The sequence below is a fragment of the Myotis yumanensis genome, unplaced genomic scaffold, assembly GCF_028538775.1.
Source record: "Myotis yumanensis isolate MYYU_CA2020_CCGP unplaced genomic scaffold, mMyoYum1.0.hap1 SCAF_18, whole genome shotgun sequence".
In the NCBI taxonomy this organism is placed as follows: domain Eukaryota; kingdom Metazoa; phylum Chordata; class Mammalia; order Chiroptera; family Vespertilionidae; genus Myotis; species Myotis yumanensis.
Window position 1 is genome coordinate 23,657,367 of NW_027223769.1, and position 19,033 is coordinate 23,676,399.

The following is a 19,033-nucleotide window of genomic DNA, read 5'->3' on the forward strand; positions in this document are numbered from 1 at the left end:
GTCCGCTGGTGTGGGATATGTGTGCGCACTGAGGGGCCCCGGACGGTGGCAGCTGCCTGCCTCCTTCCTCCACTCACATTTTCCGAATCTCTTTGCCGTTGTCACCCAGGATCTGGAAGAGTCCATCCAGGATCTCTGGCAAATAATCCAGCAGGTTAATGTCTGGCACGGACTCCAGAACCAGGATCTGACCCAGGGGAAGAAACAGGAGGGAATGTTACACCAGCCCGGAACCATCGTCTCCTCCTCCCCCACCCGCTGGGCCTGGGCAGTGAGGATGGGCCCTGCTGAGGCAGCATTTCCTGGCCCTGCAGGTGCCCCCTGCACATGCGGGCGGAGGGTGCTAGCAGCTATGGCTTTGGTTAAAAGTGCAGGGGAGTAGTAATGTAGCCACCAGGAAATTCAGATGCCACGGGGGAGCAGGGAGTACATGGGAAGGGACAGACAAGCTAGAAGAGGTGTGACAGCCAGAAGTAGCCTATTGGCTTTCAAGGGAAACTGGAGTTTCTCAGAAAAAGGAAAGAATTGTATCCTCATCAGGGACAAGCTGAATAAATGTGTGTTCAGATTATCTGGCGTCACTGGCTATGAGATTAATAATGAGGCTCCTCTGCAGCCACAGGACCTGGCCAGTTGTCCAGAGAGGAGATGTGACAAGCTAGAGGCTCGTCACAGTTGGAGAAAGTGCGTGGGACCGGCCCTTACCCACGAGATGATGAATTGCCGGGCGTACTGGTTGTTGGAGTAAATCCTCTCCCGCAGCAAAGGGATGAAGCCCACCAGGTCAAACTTGTTGCTCTCTGTCACGATGTCCTGTGGATCAAAGGCACGTGAGCTGCTGAGTGAGCCAGAGGCAGGGGGTGCCTGACCTGGCCCAAGTCCTGCCCAGGGCTGGCTCCAGGGGTCAGGCAGCCACAGAGGAAAATGGGGTTTTGTATTTTGCTTGCGCCGGTGACCTAAGTCCATACACTCATCAAGCCCAGCCAAGGTAAGGATAAACATCCATGAACTGTACATCAAAGAGTGACTTTTACTGCATGTAAATGAACAAATTTAAACAAATTAGGAGTGTCCCAGTGACAGAATTTCTAAGTTGTACAGACAGATGTGAGAAACAGATTCTAGAAAGAAAAGTGGGAATCGAATACAAATACCTTTAAAAGGCGGTCCAGGAGCTCAGATCCGCTTTTCACATTGGGGTCTGGGTCAGCAGCCAACTACGAGAGACACAGAGGAGAGAGATGGCAGAGGTCAAGACACCGACGGAAAACCCACGGCCAGGCCCTGGCGCCGCTCGGAACAAATCGAAAGAAGGCGGGGGAAGTGGGGATGGGCAAAATGGGACCTAGCTAAGGAACTGAGATTGGGTGGCATCCCGTTCTGTCAGGGACTTCTGGGACCTGCAGGAAGTCCCATAACCCGCTGCCCCTGGGCCAGGAGGCTGCTTCCTGTCGGCCTTTCTCAGGGTTTTGGATCTTAACTTGCTAGGTCCGGTCTCCACTCTGGGAGGAGGGGACCAAGGCAGCCGTGAGGCTGATACCCCAGCAGTGACTATGGCATCAGCTTGGTGCCTGGGAGGGAGCTCCACGCACTGAGAGCGGAGCGGAGGAGGGCCGTAAGGACTCCAAGGCCTTCCTACATAGCGCTTCTCCTAGTGCTCCCGGGCTGGTGCTCTCCCACAGGGGAAATACAGTCTGTATACGGATGCACCACCTTCACCTTCTACAGGGAAGTTTAGGCTTTCCAAACTATCAGCTTTCCCCTCCAATCTGCGGTGGACTGGTACTTTCATAAAATGCAGCAAGGGTAAATGAATAGAGAGATGGGAAAATATGTAAATACAAGCCCGCTAAAAAAAATCACTAGATCGAACAGACAAGTGTCCCTGGCAACTATGTGTTTATCTGCAAGCCCTCAAGTCCTGGAAGGTCAAGTTAGGGGGGTGGAGCGAGCTCAGCCCGGCCAGAGTGAGGAGCGGTCACCTTACTCAGCCCGTCAAAGAGCACGTTGAAGTGGGGCAGCACGGCGCCCCGGGCCACCTTGACGATGTTGTAGAGGGCCTCGCAGGCGTAGTAGCGCAGCCTGCTGTCGGCGTCATTGAAGCAGGTCAGCACCGGCTCGATCAACTCCTTTAGGTAGAGCCCTGAGTCCTGGGGTGGGGAGGAGGAGAAACAGGTCAAAAAAGGAGAGCCCCTAGCCTCCCAGGCCCCCAGACCCCAGTGCCGCCTGACATCCCAGGTCGTTGTGTGGGGCTAGGTTTAAAGACTCTGAAGGTTGGCCTCCCAGGATAGGGGCCAGGCCAGGGAATAATGCTGCAAGACCTTGCTGCTTTAGGGTGGAGAGAACGGCAATAAAACACAGGTCTGCAAAGCCCTGTAGGGTCTCGGGTCAGAGTCAAGGCCATGACTGGTGTGTCTGTCCCTCCGGGAGAAAGGCCCACCTTGCCCAGTGCGATGGAGCAGGCAGCCAGGCCGATGAGGCCCCCTTTCCGACTGTGGGGGTGCTGAGACAAGGCAAACTCCTGAGACAGGGTCTGGATCACATGCTTGATTTGCACGGTGTTGTTCTGGGCCACGAACTCCCGGACCAGCCTGGAGAGAGAGGGAGAGGGGCTGCAGGACCAGTGCCATCAGCCTATCCCGGCTGCTGCTCCAGGGCCTGGGGCTGGCAGGAGGCGGGGAGAGATGACCGGTTTAGAAAGAGGAGTTGGGAGCAGGCATGTCAGGGGAGGCCTTTCCCAGGTCTGCTGCTGACTGGGAGGCGCTGGCTGGGTCACGGTTGTTCCCTATTCTGGGTCTCAGTTTCCCTTTGTGTACAACAGAATGAGGAACAGGGGGGCCATCTCACTTCTGGGAATCTGACACAATGCAAGTGAACGGGCCTCAGTTTCCCTTTGTGTACAACAGAATGAGGAACAGTGGGGCCATCTCACTTCTGGGAATCTGACACAATGCAAGTGAACGGGCCTCAGTTTCCCTTAGTGTACAACAGAATGAGGAACAGTGGGGCCATCTCACTTCTGGGAATCTGACACAACGCAAATGAACGTCTTGTTGGAGAAGAAAAACGACAATGCGTTGTCAGTTGATCAACCATCTTTATTCAACACTTGTTCAACCCTCCCTTTGGGCACGCCAGAGGGCCAGAGGTTCTCTGGGTCTGAGTCATTATTTCCAGGGATGGTGCTGAACCAGGTCCCCGTCCAATGGGCAAGGTCCACACACAAACAAGCACGAAAGTGTAGCAGTGTGGCCACAGAAGCCACACTGATGCTACAGAAGCAAGAAAAATGCCACGGGCTAACTTTCTTGGGCTGACTGGCAGGTGCCATTTGAGTCAGATCTTAGGAAGATCAATAGGCATTTTTCAGGTAAAGGGAGAGGAAGGCATGGCATCCTATCGCAGGGACAGGGAAGCAAAGGCAAGGAGCTCTGAAAAGACATCACGTTTAGGAAAAGATGAGGAGTCTTGTGTGCGGAAGGAGTGACCAGAGACAGTTATAGGAAATGTCAACCCAGCACGTTTTCCAGCAGTGGGGTGACAGGCTCAGATCTGGGCTGTAATGCAGTGCTTCTGCTGGTAGCCTGGGAAGGCTGGGCTGACAGAGGAAACTGAAAATTCCCACAGGAGAGCCCCACAGCGAGCAGGGTCCAGAAGGAGAGGCTGAGTGTGGCTGAGGCCAGGGGAAAGAAAGGGAGGGACTGTTTTACTTTCTACAGAAAAGCAGGAGAGGCCCATGTAATACGGGAGAGGAAGTACAGATATGGCTCTGAGGTGTCTACCTGGTGAGGGATGCTAACAGGGAGGAGGGAGGTCTGGGCTCATGGCGCCTGTGGTCACCTAGGGGATGCTCCCAAGGCAGCCCTGCCCGAGTGGGGGAGAGTAGAGGAGGCTCAGGTCCACCGGGGACCAGACTCTGTTTGCAGAGCCCAGTGGACACAAAGGCCAAGACACGATGTCCTTCAGAAAGAGTATGAAGAAGCACGAGATGGATGGGGAGGGGAAGACCATCCATTATCGAGGCACGAGGGACCAGTGCAGCAGATGAAGGTGGGATGAGGGCGGTCTGGGGATTAGGGACTTTTCGAAGCAGCTGCCTAGACTCTCTGTCTGATCGCTCTGTGCCCATCGTGGCAGGTACACTGCTTGCCTGTTGCATAAATGGGGGTCTCAAGTTTGCTTGAAGAATTTTATAAGACCATCAAGCCCGAAAGGTACCCATTAGTCTGTGTGGTTCCAGCTCAGTGTCAGGAACCTGCTAGTGTTAGGGCTGATCAAAGATAAACGTGCCATCCTATGAGGCAATGACCATTCCTGCAAAAACGCTCTTCAGTGAGGGGTTGGCCAGGGTTCGGTAGAGATTTAATGCAGCAAGCTGTATGGGGCGCCTCTTCTGCGCCGGGCACTGTGCGAACAGGTGAACAAAACTGGCTGGTTCCTGAGCCGGTGGATGTGAGAGCAGAGCCGGGCACGTCTGGAAGGGGCTGTGCAATGGCCTGTGAGGTGCCTCTTCCTTTGATCTTTAGAGAATGAGATTCCACCAAGCCCACCCAGGGACTGAGGTTATGGATAAATCAAGGGCCTCTGGGTGGAAACTCAATGTCAGTTTCATAGGTGTCTTCCCTCCCCCCCCCCCCCACCCCCAATCCCAAAGCAGTATAATAAGGCCCAGCAAGGGTGGTTCTATATAAACTAGTCTGGCTTTCCAAACAGGACAAACCAGCCAGGTGAGGCCGACATCAGCCGGGCCTCTTCTGTGCCTCAATAAGATACAGTCCCTTGAGAAAAGCCCTGAAGATGCATCAGCAAACAGCTGGAGCATTGGTGGTTCAGTGGTAGAATTCTCGCCTGCCACGCGGGAGGCCCGGGTTCAATTCCCGGCCAATGCAGTGCTGTTCTTTTTGCCTCTCTCCCTGGCAGGTTTCCTCCTCACACAGAGGTCCCGCTGGAGGAGCCAGTCTCAGCCTCCTCAACCCTGCCCGGCCGTGAGCAGCACTTAGGTTCTCCAGAGGCACTGCTGGCTGTGGTACGAGGCCCTCATGCCCTTCACCAGTGAGGGGGCTCCTGCTGCGCCCCCTCAACCTTGGCCAGTTTCCGGCAGGAAACTGGTGAAATCCGAGAACCTTAAAACAGCTCAACAAACATGTGAACATGGAATGGAAGGACCCACCCATTAGAGACATCAGAGGGGAGAAAGTCACCCAAAGTTGCAATGTGCTTTTTGCTACTGAGGACTTGAGCTCTAGTTTCTGTCCTGAGGTCTGAAGGCACATCTCTCTCTCTCTCTCTCTCTCTCTCTCTCTCTCTCTCTCTCTCCTGCATTCACATAAGCTTCCTGGTCTTCCAGCTGTGCTGATGTGGCAGATTTAGAGCCTGGCCTTATGTTTTGAGTCAGTATATATCCAGTCAGGACTGGAATTAAAGGGAGGTGCTCACACAGCTGCTGACAGCTGGAGCATTGGTGGTTCAGTGGTAGAATTCTCGCCTGCCACGCGGGAGGCCCGGGTTCGATTCCCGGCCAATGCAGCAGCAAACCTTTTAAACCCTAAGAAGTTGAATTTGAGACCTCACACTGCCTAAGGAATTAGTGAATAGTCTGAGAGCTGAGAATGACTTGTATTCCACACAAACCTAGAACCTGCGTTTCCTTGTTCTTGAGGAGTCCAGGGGGAAATCATCAGGGCCCCGGAAACAGCTGGGCCTCCTTCTTGCCCGACAGCCTGCTGGGAGCTCTGCCTGCCAACAGCACGCCCAAGGAGGCTGGGCCATGCTTCTGCTCTGCACAGGTCAGACGGAGCAGCACCAGGGTGGGAGTGAGGATGTGGTTTCAGCAGGGGATCCAAACACCCAGCCCTGCAGCAGCACAGGCCATGCTGGAAACCCTCCTCGCCTGTCTCCTTGCTTCAGGTCACAAATGGTCCTTGAGCGACTGGGAAGGGCACTCTTCCCTGTTCCAAGCCAGGCTCCGGGATACATTTCCTGCCCTTGAGGGGCTCGGGTGGAGTGTGGGGAGAGAAAACAAGAGAGTTCACAAGAAGTTTCGTGCACAGCAGAAAAAGAAAACACCTTTGGTGAGGAGAGTGCAAGGTGAGGAGGGGACCGGCAGGAAAGAGAATGACTAGCATCTCTGGAGGAAAGGGAATTAGATTTGGTTCCGTGAGGGCTAGCATTTGATGGGGTTCTGAGGGACGAGTAGGTGTTCATTCCGGAGCTGTTCAGGACCAAGCAGCCCAAACAGAGGAACAGCATGAACAAAGGCTCAGAGGACGGGAGAGGCATTTGGTTTGGCAGAGTAAAGGGCACAGGTGGAGGAGACGCTGCTGGGCCAAGGAACTGGAACTGAATTCTGGGGCTGTAAGGAGCCCCGGAAGGTAAGAGTGATCTGCAATGGTGAGTGGTATGGCTTTGAATGGTGTTTAGGGAGCTTTGAGGACCACAAAGTCTCACAGGACTGAATAATGAAAGAGTATGAGGAACAGGGCTATAATGTCAAGGTGACAGCTTGTAAGAGTAATGGGGTCTCTGGGAGGAGATGGGGAAGGGGGATCTTTGTGCTCACCACTCCCCCAACTGTGCAGGCCCAGCAGCACCTTTCTCACTTGCTCTACACCAGCTGGAAGGCCTCGTCCACCCTGAATCCAGGGCTTAACTCAGGACACCCCAGGCCACTGCCGAAATCCTGAGGTCCCAGAACCCCAAGTCTCTACTGTCTGCACCTTGAACTTAGGGACAGAAAAGTCTCATGTCCAGGAAGACAAGACAAACATTGACAACGGTTCCCTCTGGAGGGGAAACACGTTCTCACCAATGCCATCCGCTCAGAGAGCTCTGGGTCAGCCTCTGGGCCGCAGCAGGAAGGGCTGTGCCATGGATCAAGCCCGCACTCCTTACCTGGCTCTCCGGGCAACGCAAACAGGTCCAGGCTTGCCTCTCTAGTCTCAATGCCCAGATGCCAGGCATAACTTTCCACTCCAGCCAGACACGCCTTCTCTCTGGGCCCAGCTCATTCTACTCCTTATTCGCTTCCCTTCTGCCTCACATCCTACCCAGCCTTCAGAGCCCAGCTCAAATCCACCCCCTGCTTTTCCTGACCATTCCAGGAAGAGCTCACTCCTTGGAACACTGAAGGACTCAGGACCCCTCATTCTGGGCCCAATGAGGCACTGGTGAAGCCACTTCCTTCTCCTGCGTACATTTCTGCTCCACAGCTCCCTGAGGACAGACCGGTGCCGGGATTCCTTGCATCTCTGAACACAGTGAGTGAGGAATCAGGAAGCCCCCACCCGGGGAAGGATCCGTGACAGCCAGCAGGCTGCAGGACGGCACCAGGTGCAGGGCAAACACAGGCAAAGCTCTGCTGCCGCACTGGTGACACTGGAGGGGATCTGCTAAGCTAAATCTAACCTGTTGGGTTCATCAGTATCGTTTTCAGATGGTCCTAAGCCCTTAGTGTTATAATTCAAGTTATCTTTAAAAAAATATATATATATTTTTATTGATTTCAGAGAGGGAGAAAAAGGGAGAGAGAAACATCAATGATGAGAATCATTGATTGGCTGCCTCCTGCACGCCCCCTTCTGGGGATCAAGCCCACAAACTGGGCATGTGCCCCTGACCGGGACCCTTCAGTCTGCTGGCCGACGCTCTATCCACTGAGCCAAACCAGCTAGGGCGTAATTCAGGTAATCTTTACCGGGATCCCCAAATGCACACTGAGAATGGTCCCGAAGGGATCTGCCCAGGGGTGGAGGGGTGCCCCAAGCCCTCTCCAGGGGCTCCAAAGCTGCCCCGCCAGCAGGACCTGGCCGCTGCTTCCCAGGCACGCGGAGAGGGAAGAGCACAGCTACAAAGGGTGGCAGAACAAGGGCCAGGCCTAGTCTCTCTTCAAAAGACCACACGTCTCCTCTTTCATCTCCCGGTGCCGAGCCACAGGTGGGGGGTCTGAAGCCGAACTAGTTTTGAAGTTAATACTCGGCTCAGAGACTTTCACGCTCACAAATGCCTGGGACCTTCATTGACGTAAAGGTCACAGGCGTCACTGTTTCATCTATCAGAGAGAGACTGCTTCCTCTCGTGTTGAGAACGCCGGCTGACGAAGTGCCTCTAGAGGTGGTAGAGCACCTCCATTCTCCACTGGTCAGAGGTGTCCCTGTGCCCCTTTCCCCAAGCCTGTGACACGCCCCAACCCCACAGTGCAAAGTGCCACACCACCCACCCCCGCCCTGATAGGAGGAGCCACAGGCAGGTTAAGACATTCAGAATAGTCATCAGCCAAAGGAGAGCCTGGGGCCACTGTCTCAGCAACACAACCACAGTCCCTCACTGGACCCCTGAAACCCTGCCTCAGGGAAAGCGAGTCCTTTTCCTAAGGTCATGGAGGATCAGAACCTGTGATGACCTACAAAGCCCAGGCCCTTTCAGCTGTAGCCCAGCTCCTCTCCCATCTCCTAAACCAGTTCAGCTGCACCGTGGCCCTGAGTGAGACGCAGCTTTCCCCACACATTTCCCCACACTGTGCAGGGAGTACAGATGAGGTCTTTTGACATAAAACCCTAGGGCTGGGTTTCTACTGTGAAGGTAGGAAATAGGTAATCATTTGTTGAGCACTTACTATATCCAAGTAATGTGCTAGATGCTTCACATACATTACCTAATTTAAACCTTCAACCAACCACCAAATTAGGTGGTACTTTAATGCCTACTTTACAGATGGGGAAACTGAGGCTCAGAGACATTCAGAAGGACTCGGGATTACACCACTTACAGATGGTAGGTGCAGAAATGAAGCCTAGGTTTTTCTCACTCCACTTGCTAAAACCTTACCCACTTGCTATACTATCCCCTTCCTCACATATCAGAGCTCCCATCTTCTGGATGCCTACTGGGTGCCTGGCAGTTTATGTTGATTATTTCATTTCACCCCAATCCCTTTTTATTTTGGTGATGTCCAAATGTCCCAGCCAATAGGTGGCAGAGGTTTTTGCTGCTGCACTGATGTTCCTATGCCTTAGAGGAGACATCCTTGGTTGAAAGGTGGGGCTAATAATTTCCATGATTTTGCCCGTTTGGGGAGAATTAAAGAAGATAGTGCATGTAATGAGCTGTGCATTGCACACCTATATATATAAAACCCTAATATGCAAACAGACCAAATGGCAGAACAACCGAACAACTGGTCGCTATGACATGTACTGACCACCAGGGGGTGCGTGTGGAACATGGCAGGTGTTGGCAGCAGGAGGCAGAGCACAGAACATGGCAGGCATCGGCCATGGTGGGATGGTGGAGCAGGTGAGCAGGGGCGCCAGACCAAGGTGGGGTGCTGGTCACTGTCACTGGGGCAAGCCTCTGGTGGTTACTGAAATTCTTTGCTCCTGCGCACTGCAGTCCTGCCAGGCGCTCACACCTGCTGTCAGCGCCCACACCTGCTGCTGGCACCTGGAGCTGGTCCTGATCGCTTGGTGCCATCATTGGGTGAAAGTGGAGGCTGTTGGCCCCGATCGCTCCTGAGGGCTTTGCCACCTCCCCCTGCTCCTGAGGGGCGATCGGGGCAGCAGCTGCCGCTCGCACCTGGCACTGGCACTGACACTGGCCCTGCTCATACCCGCTGCTGGCGCCAGCCCCAATTGTTTTACGAAGTCAGTGGGTGCAAGCGGGGCCAGTGCTGTGAGCACATGGGAGCAGCAGCGGCGGGAGCAGGGCTGCTGGCAGACCGGGGACCGAGGGCCGTGGTGGGAGGGGTCGGGCGGGGGCACAGAGGATGGGCTGAGACCCACCCTGTGCCCACCACAGCCTCGCGGTCCACAGTTCCTTTCAAGGTACACAAATTTCATGCACTGGGGCCTGCAGGGATCGGGCTGAAACTGGTTATCTGACATCCCCTGAGGGGTTTTGGATTGTGAGAGGGGCAGGCCAGGCTGAGGGATGCCACCGGTGCACGAATCCATGCACCGGGCCTCTAGTGTTCATATAACAGTATTAGTGCAAAGTCAGAATTAAAGAAACAAACTGTGATCGTATACACACCACACAAGATCAGGCTCATTCACTCAATGTTGACTGAGAGCCTGCCATGCTCCTGGTTCCAAAAATGATAGAAAAAGATAAATCCAGAGTTGTATTTATTCCTGTGTTATAAAACTTACAGCATGGATTTGGGGCTGCTGCCTTTTTCTCACCCCAGTTCTCTATGTAACATGCTGTACCCAGACGGCATATCCAGGCAGCAATTTCCCAAAGAGAACCTAGGTAAATATCACCTCCATCTACTGATCGTTTAAGTCAGGGGTCCTCAAACTACGGCCTGCGGGCCACATGCAAATACAAATATCGTATTTGTTCCCATTTTGTTTTTTTACTTCAAAATAAGATATGTGCAGTGTGCATAGGAATTTGTTCATAGTTTTTTTTTAAACTATAGTCCGGCCCTCCAACGGTCTGAGGGACAGTGAACTGGCCCCCTGTTTAAAAAGTTTGAGGACCCCTGGTTTAAGTGCTTTGGCTTCCATCTGCTCACTAGTCTCCAGTAATTGAACGGGGAAAGCAGAACACCTGCCTCTGAGGAAGGGCCAAAGGCCTCTGGAAAGGCCTAAGTTAACTGACCACATGTACTAGGCATCCATTGGACATGATCAGTGGGAAAACCATGAAGGAGAGCCACGGCAGAGACAGCAGGAGACATGCTGGATTTCACACGACAACTGGGACACGTAAGGAGTGCCTCCCTCACACTGTAACAAAACACGACAGGCATTCTTATTCTTAAAACTAAGATACAATCGACACACCATAAATCCACTCTTTTAACACGTACAATTCAGTGGTTCTTAGCATGTTCATAAAGTGTGCAACCATTACCACAATTTTAGAACATTTTTATCATCCTAAAAAGAAACCCTGTACCCATTACAAGTCACTCCTCATTTTCCCCTAAGCCCCTCCCCCTAAGCCCCAGGCAACCACTCATCTACTCTGCCTATGGATTTGCCTATTCTAGATATTTCACATAAATAAAACCATACAATACATGGCCTTTGGTGACTGGCTTCTTTCATTTAGCATAATGTTTTCAAGGTGCATTTACTTAAGAGGAGGAAACTGAGGAACAGGGAGGTTAAACCAGAGTTCACCAATTCAAGTGCTTGCAGGGGCCAGGCAGGAGGTACACGTGCAAAGGCCAAGGGATGTAAGACAGGGTGTGGTGAACTTGCCCACCCAGGAAGCCAACCGGGAAGCCCATGCCCTGGCTGGGAAGGGGAGGCCCTTCGGTTCCCAGATCTGCTATGTGGGAATGTTGGCCCCACAGAGCCACAAAGGAGAACTTTCTCAATTTACTTTAAAGAAAAATTGATTTCAGAGAGGAAGGGAGAAGGAGAGAGAGAGAGGGAAACATCAACGATGAGAGAGAATCATGGCTGCCTTCTGTATGCCCCCTTTCGGGGATGGAGCCTGCAACCCAGGCATGTGCCCTGACCAGGAATCAGACTGTGACCTCCTGGTTCATAGGTCGATGCTCAACCATTGGGCAACACTAGCTGGGCGAAACTTCTCAATTTAAAATACCCTGTGATCCAGGCCTAATCAAACAGGCTTGCTGGGAATCTCACCGCGAATACAGAGCTGAGTTGGGTGGAGTTCTGACCCACACTCCAAAAACTGCCGTAAGCCACTTGGTAATAAGTATGTCTCCCCACAGAGGGAGTAGGCTCCAAAGAGCCAGGTCAAATTCAACAGTTCAACCTTTATCTGATCACGGAGTGCCAGGGATTCCCGTTCCCCACCCCCACCCTCATCCCCAGCAGGCAAGAACCCACGATTCGAATCTCTAATCCCACAAGCCGACTCCTGGGCTTCAGTGTTCTCAAAGGGCATGGCCTGAGCATCTCCATCTGTTGGCCTTTGGAACTCAAAGTTCAGGAACACTAGAGACTTGGCATTCCTGGTTACCAAGAAGGGCACCATCTCCCCCAGCCTGCAGTGAGGGGACCCAGCCACCACCCTGTGCGACACAGTACCCCAAGCAGAGCAAGAAGCACCCTCAACAGAGCGAGCATCATCCTATTCGCCTGAGTGCCCGCTGGTATTTCTCCCCACACTCAACTCTCCTGGAGAGCACAGTATGGGTCTGACCAACTTTTTGTCAGGACTGATCAGACTATATTCCCTGAAATTGAGAGCCCACAAACCCTGAAACGGCCACTCCAAAATCTTAGCCTAAGTGCCGTATCCTTTAGAAAACTGTGTGGAGCAGGTTAGAGCGAGCCTGCGGGGGTAAAAGCTCTCCAGGACTGTGCACAACAGGCTCACACATTTAGCCACCTGACCCTGGTCACGGAACATAGCCTGGTCTTGAGATTCTAGAGTCCAGGGGTCCTTCAGTTGAGCCAAGCACCCCTCTCTGCGTTTTTAGTGCTGGAGAGGTCTGTCACCACCCTCTCTTACTCAGAATTTCAATCCCTCATTGGAACACCATATGCAGTATTGGCTCTGTCACCTGAGCAGATGGACTTTGGAAAACTGAACGTAACGTGGCAGTTAGAACAACCATGGAGATGTTCAAGTGTGAAGACATTTTTTTAAAATACTCACCCAAAGATATGGCTTTTAAAAATAGATTTTAGAGTGAGAGGAAAGAGGGAGGAGGAGAGAGATAGGGAGAGAGAGAGAAAAAACAAACAAACATCGATGTGAGAGAGAAACATGGATCAGTTGCCTCCGGTACTCACCCTGACCTGGGATTAAAGCCGAAACCTTTGGAATGGGACGATGCTCCAACCAACTGAACCCACCCAGCCAGGGCTCAAGTGTGAGAATTTTAACATGAAATATATGTCCCCTTTTTGAACAATACCGCCAGGCCCCATTCCCTGATAAATATTAATTAGTGAACTAAGCTATAATTGAAATAACCAGAAGTACTTCCTTTCACCTGCCATAATATGACAAAATCATTAGAAACTGACAAAATGTCTTTTGGTCGCTGAGAAAAGAATCCAAAGTAGTTCCCTGCAGTCACGGCCCTGCCTGTGGCCTGGCCTGGAGCACCAGCCTGGAGCACCAGGGATGACTTCTCCGTGTCCATGCTGCAGGGCACCATCCCCCACAAGGCTGACTATAGCCTGCAAGTGCACTTCCAACCCCCCAAACCCGTCAGCATCAAGAAGGCGATTTGGTTGGAGGTGAGGCTTCACCTATCTTCAGACTTGGTCGTCAAAATGTGTACACACTGGGATCTCTGACACACACACTACCAACACATACACACTAAGCCAGGTCTCCTCCATCTAATCCCCATTCAGCCCCCAACCCACAATATCTTGCTCTGCACACACTGTAAGCTCCCTAAAGGCAGTCTTGTTTGTAGCTGATGTCCCAGGGCTAAGAACAGAGCAGTCACCCAATGCAGAGTAAATGAATGAATGAACGAATGGTGCTACTATCCCTAGGTGAGCATTAGATTCCTGATTCCAGTCACCCCTCAGATTCCTCTCTCAGGAAATGTCACCCTCCACCCAGTAGCTCCCACAGATACCTAAGAATCATCCTTGATTCCCCTTTTCCTGATGCCTTCCCTTCCAATCTAGTCCTCCAAGTCTTGTCAACTCCCTCTCCCAGTGTCTCCTGTGCACCCACTTCTCTGTCTACACTGCCACTACCACCCTCGTCCAGGCCTTTGGCACAGGCTTCCTAACTGGTTTCCCTTTTCACATACCTACAAGTGTGCAGAGAGATCGCGAAAATGTCAGTCATTCTCCTTCCTAACACACTCTGCTGGCTTCCACTTGCACTGAGAATAAAGCCCAGGATCCTCACCTGCTTCCAGGCCCTGCCTGACTCTGTATCTGCTTCTCACTCCACCCTTGCTCTCACCCTCGAGCTCCCGTCACATGGTCTCTTAGCTTTTTCCTGATGTCCTTAGGCTCTGTGGGGAGCTGGCTTCCCTTTTGGGGGGAAAATTACTCATTGTGGTTGGGAAAACTTTTAAGACAGTTTTTAATGTAGGTTCTAGCTGTGAAACCTTCAAGATTACTTAACCTCAAGGAGTCTGTTTCCAAATTCCTGAAATGGGTAACATTTTCTAGCTCATAGGGCAGTCATGCAAAATAAATGAGATGAGGGGTGTACAATGGCCAAATAAAAGGAAGCTTCTCTCTCCTTCTCCCCACAAATCAGGCAAACAGCCCTTTACACGTGATCACTTTATTATTTATTTATTTATTTTTTAAATAGATTTTTTATTGATTTCAGACAGGAAGGGAGAGGGGGATAGAAACACCAATGTTGAGAGAGAATCATTGATCGGCTTCCTCCTGCATGCCCCCTACTGGAGGTTGAGCCTGCAACTCAGGCATGTGCCCTTGACTGGAATCGAACCTGGGACCCTTCAGTGTGCAGGCTGATGCTCTATCCACTGAGCCAAACCAGCTAGGGCTACACGTGATCACTTTAAAAAAAAAATCACTGTATGGACTGAATTTTGTGGCCCCCTCCAATTCATATGTTGAAGTCCTAAATCCCACTGTGACTGTACAGTGGTCCCCTTATCCACGGTTTCACATCCCACAGTTTCAGTAACCTGTGGTCAACTGTGGTCTGAAAATATTAAATGGAAAATCCCAGAAATAAGCGACCCATAAGTTTTAAATTGCTTGCCGTTCTGCGTAGTGTGAAATCCTGTGCTGTCCCGCCTGAGACATGAATCATCCCTTTGTCCAGTGTATACAAGCGATATGTACAGTACAATAAGAAATTTTGAGAGAGACAAAATTCACATAACCTTATACAGTGTATTATAATTGTTCTATTTTATTATTAGGTATTGTTCACTTCTTACTGTGCCTCATTTATAAATTAAACTTTATCACACATATGTATGTATAGGAAAAAACTCAGTATATATAGAGTTTGGTACTACCTGCGGTTCCAGGCATCCACTGGAGATCTTGGAACGTATTCCATGTGGGAAAGGGGGGGGCTCCTATAGTCTAAGGAACTTATTAAATAGGACACTCATTCCAAATATGCCCGACGAAGGCTAGAAACTGACTGCAGGGTCTTCTAGGCCAGTGCTTCTCCAACTTTCATATGCACACAAATCCCCCAGGGGTCCTGGGAAAATGCATCTTCTGACTCACAGGTCTGGGGGAAGGCTAGAGAATCTCTCTCTAACAAGCGCCAGGGTGAGCCCCATACTGCCTGTCTGTGGGCTATGCTTTGGAGTAGCAAAGCCCGTAGACTGCCATGTTATTTCCCCACGGAAAATGTATGGTCATCCATTCATTTAGACGCCAACTGTCAAATACCACCAGACGCTGTGCTAAGTGCTGAGGATAAATACAACAGGGTTTCTGCTCTTAAGGAGTTCCTAGTCCAGTTAAGGCCATTGGGGGTTTCTCTAAATTCCACAAAACAAGGGCAATGTCAGATATAAGTGGAACCCAATTAAAAACAAAACCCTTTCAGGACAGCTTGCAGAATGAAAGCACTTATACAGGTTGTGCTGGAGGCAACAACAGGGCTGAGAGAAATGCCTCTATTCAAGGGCTCAGCAGATGATTCAAGCAATGATAAAACCAGACATTCCTGAGCAGAGTGAGTGATGGACAAAACCGGGTGTCAATGCATCTTCAAAGCCAATAAAACCCATGGACATGGAGGCATGTCTACACATCACCTCTGCTCTCTTACTCAGTATTTCAATACTCATCATTGAGAGTTGCCAGCCTTAGTGACAGTCAGGGCATAATCAAGCAGCAGTATGAAAAGAGAGCAGTCAAGAAATTAGTCCTTGATGAGAGAAGAAGCTAGGTGGTTCTGGACATATTGAATGTTAGAGCTGAATGGGAGGGTTCTCTCAGCAGAATGCAAGCTCTTTAGTTGAAGAGGAAACTAAAACGCAAAGCAGTTAAGGCTGTGGTTCTCAATCTGGGCAATTTTGCACCCCCAGGGGACATTTGGCAAGGTCTGGAGACATCTTTGGTGGTCACAACTGATGGAGTGCTATTGGTATCTAGTGGGTAGAGACCAGGGATGCTGCTAAAATTCCCACAATACACAGGGCAGCCCAAGAATGATCTGTTCCAAAATGTCAATAGTGCTGAGGTTAAGAAACTGTGAGTTAATCCTACCAGACCTGAGGCCCTGAACCTAACTGTCCCCTATACCTGGGCTCCTGAGCATTAAAGAGAAAAAACCAACATGATATAGAAAAATGTTAGTTACATGCAAACAAGTGGTTAGAATAAGATGGAACTTGGAGACATTGTAGAAAATAGGTCTACCTTTCATCTACCTTTCATCTAGCGCCAATATTCCACCTTTGTGTGGAAATTACCGAAAAATCGGTACAGCGGTCTGGTGGGGTTAAGGAATTTGCCCAAGGTCAAAGAATGAGTGTTATGCCCTGGCCACAGTTGGTTAGAGCATTGTCTCCTACGCCAAAAGGTTGCTGGTTTGGTTCCCGGTCAGGGCATATACCTAGGTTTTGGATTTGATCCCCAATTGGGGGGCATGCGGGAGGCAGTTGATCGATGTTTCACTCTCATAGTGATCATTCTTTCTCACATCGATGTTTCTCTCTCTCTCTCTCTCAAATTGATAAAAAAAAAAACATATCCTTGAGTGAGGATAAAAAGAAAAAAAAGAATGAGTGTCACATTATGGACTAGATTAGAGCCATCCAACAGCATTCTACAGCGATGAAAATGTTTTAAAATATGCACCGTCCACTATGATAGCCAAATAGCATGTGGCAGTTGAGCATCTGAAATATGGGCAGTGTGACTGAGGAACCAGATTACATTCTTTTATTTTACCTTCAATAATTTACATGTAAATAGCCACACATGGCCAGTGGCTAGCCACCCTACTGGACAGGGCAGAAATAACAATCCATATTCCGTAACTCCCAGACTGGTGGTCTTGCAGTTTCACAGCCTGCTTCTTTCTACTCTTCTGAAATCTCCCACTCAACCGCCTGACTTAATCACCAAGATCTGACTGGAAAAAAACAAAAATGTAAAGGAGTAGAAGAAAAATCATAATAAGACCTTCCCAGTTAAAGATTTTGTTTTGTACATTGGGAAATAGAGCACAATGTCCTATCATGGTTACACACACATATAATAAAACTGCAGAAGCAAGAAAGATCAAATTATTCCTACTTCCACTTGCAAGGAAGGGTGACATGACAGGGACAGAATAAACGGCCCTTTGAACCTTGAGCTCTTGAGGTTTCGAACCTGATTTCTCCACTTGAGACCCACTTGGGTCACCTAACTGTCTCTTTCACTTCTCAGAAAGAGTGAGAAATAAGGCAGGTCAACTCGTTAGCAAATCCTCATGCTTCCCACCTCCCTCCCATCACACTGAGGACGCCTGTGCCAGGCACTGTGCTAAGCACTGAGCACACGTCATGTCGCTGCATTCTCATTGCAGCCTTAAGCACTACACATACATTAAGTCACTTCATTCCCACGGCAGCCCTTTGGGCACCAGGAGGTTAAATAACTTGGCCCAAGTCGCACAGCCGGTCAGCAGCAAAGCTGGGACCCCCAATCGCCTGTCCTGTAACGCAGCGCTGAAGGCTGGCCCCGGGGCAGCAACTCTGGCGGAGAGGCGTGAGCCGTTCCCCCAAGGAGTGGGCGGCCGCGCAGCCCGGGCGGGTCCCGCCTCCGCCCCCGCGCCCAACCCTGCATGCCCGCGGCACTCACTTCTCGATCTCCAGCGCGGCCACCTTCCGCTTTTCGTAGAGCTTGTCATTGAGGGCGCGCACGATGTTGGGCGTGAGCGGCGCGAAGTCCTTCTCGGGGTTCATGGTGGCAACTCGGGGTGCCCCCCGGAGCCCGGCGACTCCTCAGCCCGCGACTGCCCGGGCTACGCCGGGGACCAGGGGAGTCTGCGGCTCCGCGCTGCCTCCGGCGCTGGCGCATGGGCCACGCCGCCCCGGCCCGCCTGCCTCGCTCCGCCGCGCGCGCCGATTCGGAACCCGGGCCTGGACCCCGCCCCCGTACACCTGTCCCCAGCGACTCACACGACCAGCTCCAGCCCCGCACCTGCCGCGCTCAAGAGGCAGCGGCCATGTTCCACCGCTCACGTGACTCCGCAGCTGCTTCCGCCTTCCGCCTCGAGGCCCCGCCCCTCTCCAGCCACGCCCCCTCGCGCAGCCCGCCGTGGGTTGGCCACGCCCCCTAGGCCCCGCCTCCTCCTCTCACTCTCCCGCCTTCCACCCCTCCTCCCCCCATTGCCCGAGTCCGGTTTGAGACCAGCTGGGCGGGGTGGGTATCCTTTGCCCTTAGCTTCCCGCAGGTGGTGGGCTTGGGGCCTGGTGGGCTTCCGCAGACGCTCGTGAGAGGGCAGGGGCTCTTGGAGCATGACTTAGCATAATTTATTCAATACTCACGGAATCCTCCAGTTCATTCACTACTTAGTCATTGATTTCGCATATGCCAATGATTCCCAAATTGGAGTGACACCATCATGATTTTTGCCATATTCTAGCCACTTACTTTAAAAATATTTTTCTCAAATCAACTCACTTAAAATCTTTTAAATTCCTGCGTTATCCTTGCTTATGACCTAAAATCATGCTTTTGAATAGTTGTATATTTTTCTAAAACGTTAAAGTCTCGGTAAAAAACGGAACTACCGGTCTACCACCTAAAATCTCAGGTACCAACCGTGGCTGTCGCCCCACCATTTGGGACTGGAAATGTGTTTACCATGCTCTGATACCTGAAAGGGCTCGATTCTGGACAGCAGAAGCCCCAAATCTGGGTGTAGGTCCACAGATGGAGCCACTATGCAGCAGCCCCTCCAAGAGCAGTGAGTGTCACACTAAATGGTGGAGCAGAAATTGAAGCTATGTGGTAAGCTTTTAACAAGCACTTTCTGGATGCATCGTGGCTAAAGATGCAGTAACAGGGAGATGCATCAGCGTTCCTTCTTGTAACCTTCTACAGTGGACAGGGACTTAGAACAAGGGTTAGACCACAGTAGAGCCCAATGAATATTAAATATGAACCTAACACATGGT

General features: G+C 51.3%; 1 protein-coding gene and 2 non-coding genes across 4 annotated transcripts in view; 2 read left to right on the plus strand and 1 right to left on the minus strand.

The window, feature by feature from the left end:
- VAC14 (VAC14 component of PIKFYVE complex) overlaps positions 1 to 18,094 on the minus strand; it is a 97,722-nt gene extending 79,628 nt beyond the window's left edge. Inside the window, exons 1-6 of one of the 2 annotated variants that reach the window (XM_070398562.1) lie at positions 17,712 to 18,094; positions 2,441 to 2,591; positions 1,983 to 2,150; positions 1,155 to 1,217; positions 706 to 813; positions 78 to 187 (exon numbers count right to left, since the gene is read on the minus strand). In XM_070398562.1, coding sequence (XP_070254663.1) covers positions 78 to 187; positions 706 to 813; positions 1,155 to 1,217; positions 1,983 to 2,150; positions 2,441 to 2,591; positions 17,712 to 17,815 — 704 coding nt within the window. In that variant the 5' untranslated portion in view covers positions 17,816 to 18,094. Of the gene's footprint in view, positions 1 to 77; positions 188 to 705; positions 814 to 1,154; positions 1,218 to 1,982; positions 2,151 to 2,440; positions 2,592 to 5,631; positions 5,799 to 17,711 lie in introns of those variants that run through there. The other variant, XM_070398564.1, reaches the window with a different exon arrangement.
- On the plus strand, positions 4,819 to 4,889 carry TRNAG-GCC (transfer RNA glycine (anticodon GCC)). Its single transcript has one exon. It is a non-coding gene; the product is annotated as a tRNA-Gly (tRNA).
- Positions 5,456 to 5,526, plus strand: TRNAG-GCC (transfer RNA glycine (anticodon GCC)). The gene has a single exon. It is a non-coding gene; the product is annotated as a tRNA-Gly (tRNA).
- Positions 18,095 to 19,033: the final 939 nt, after the last annotated feature.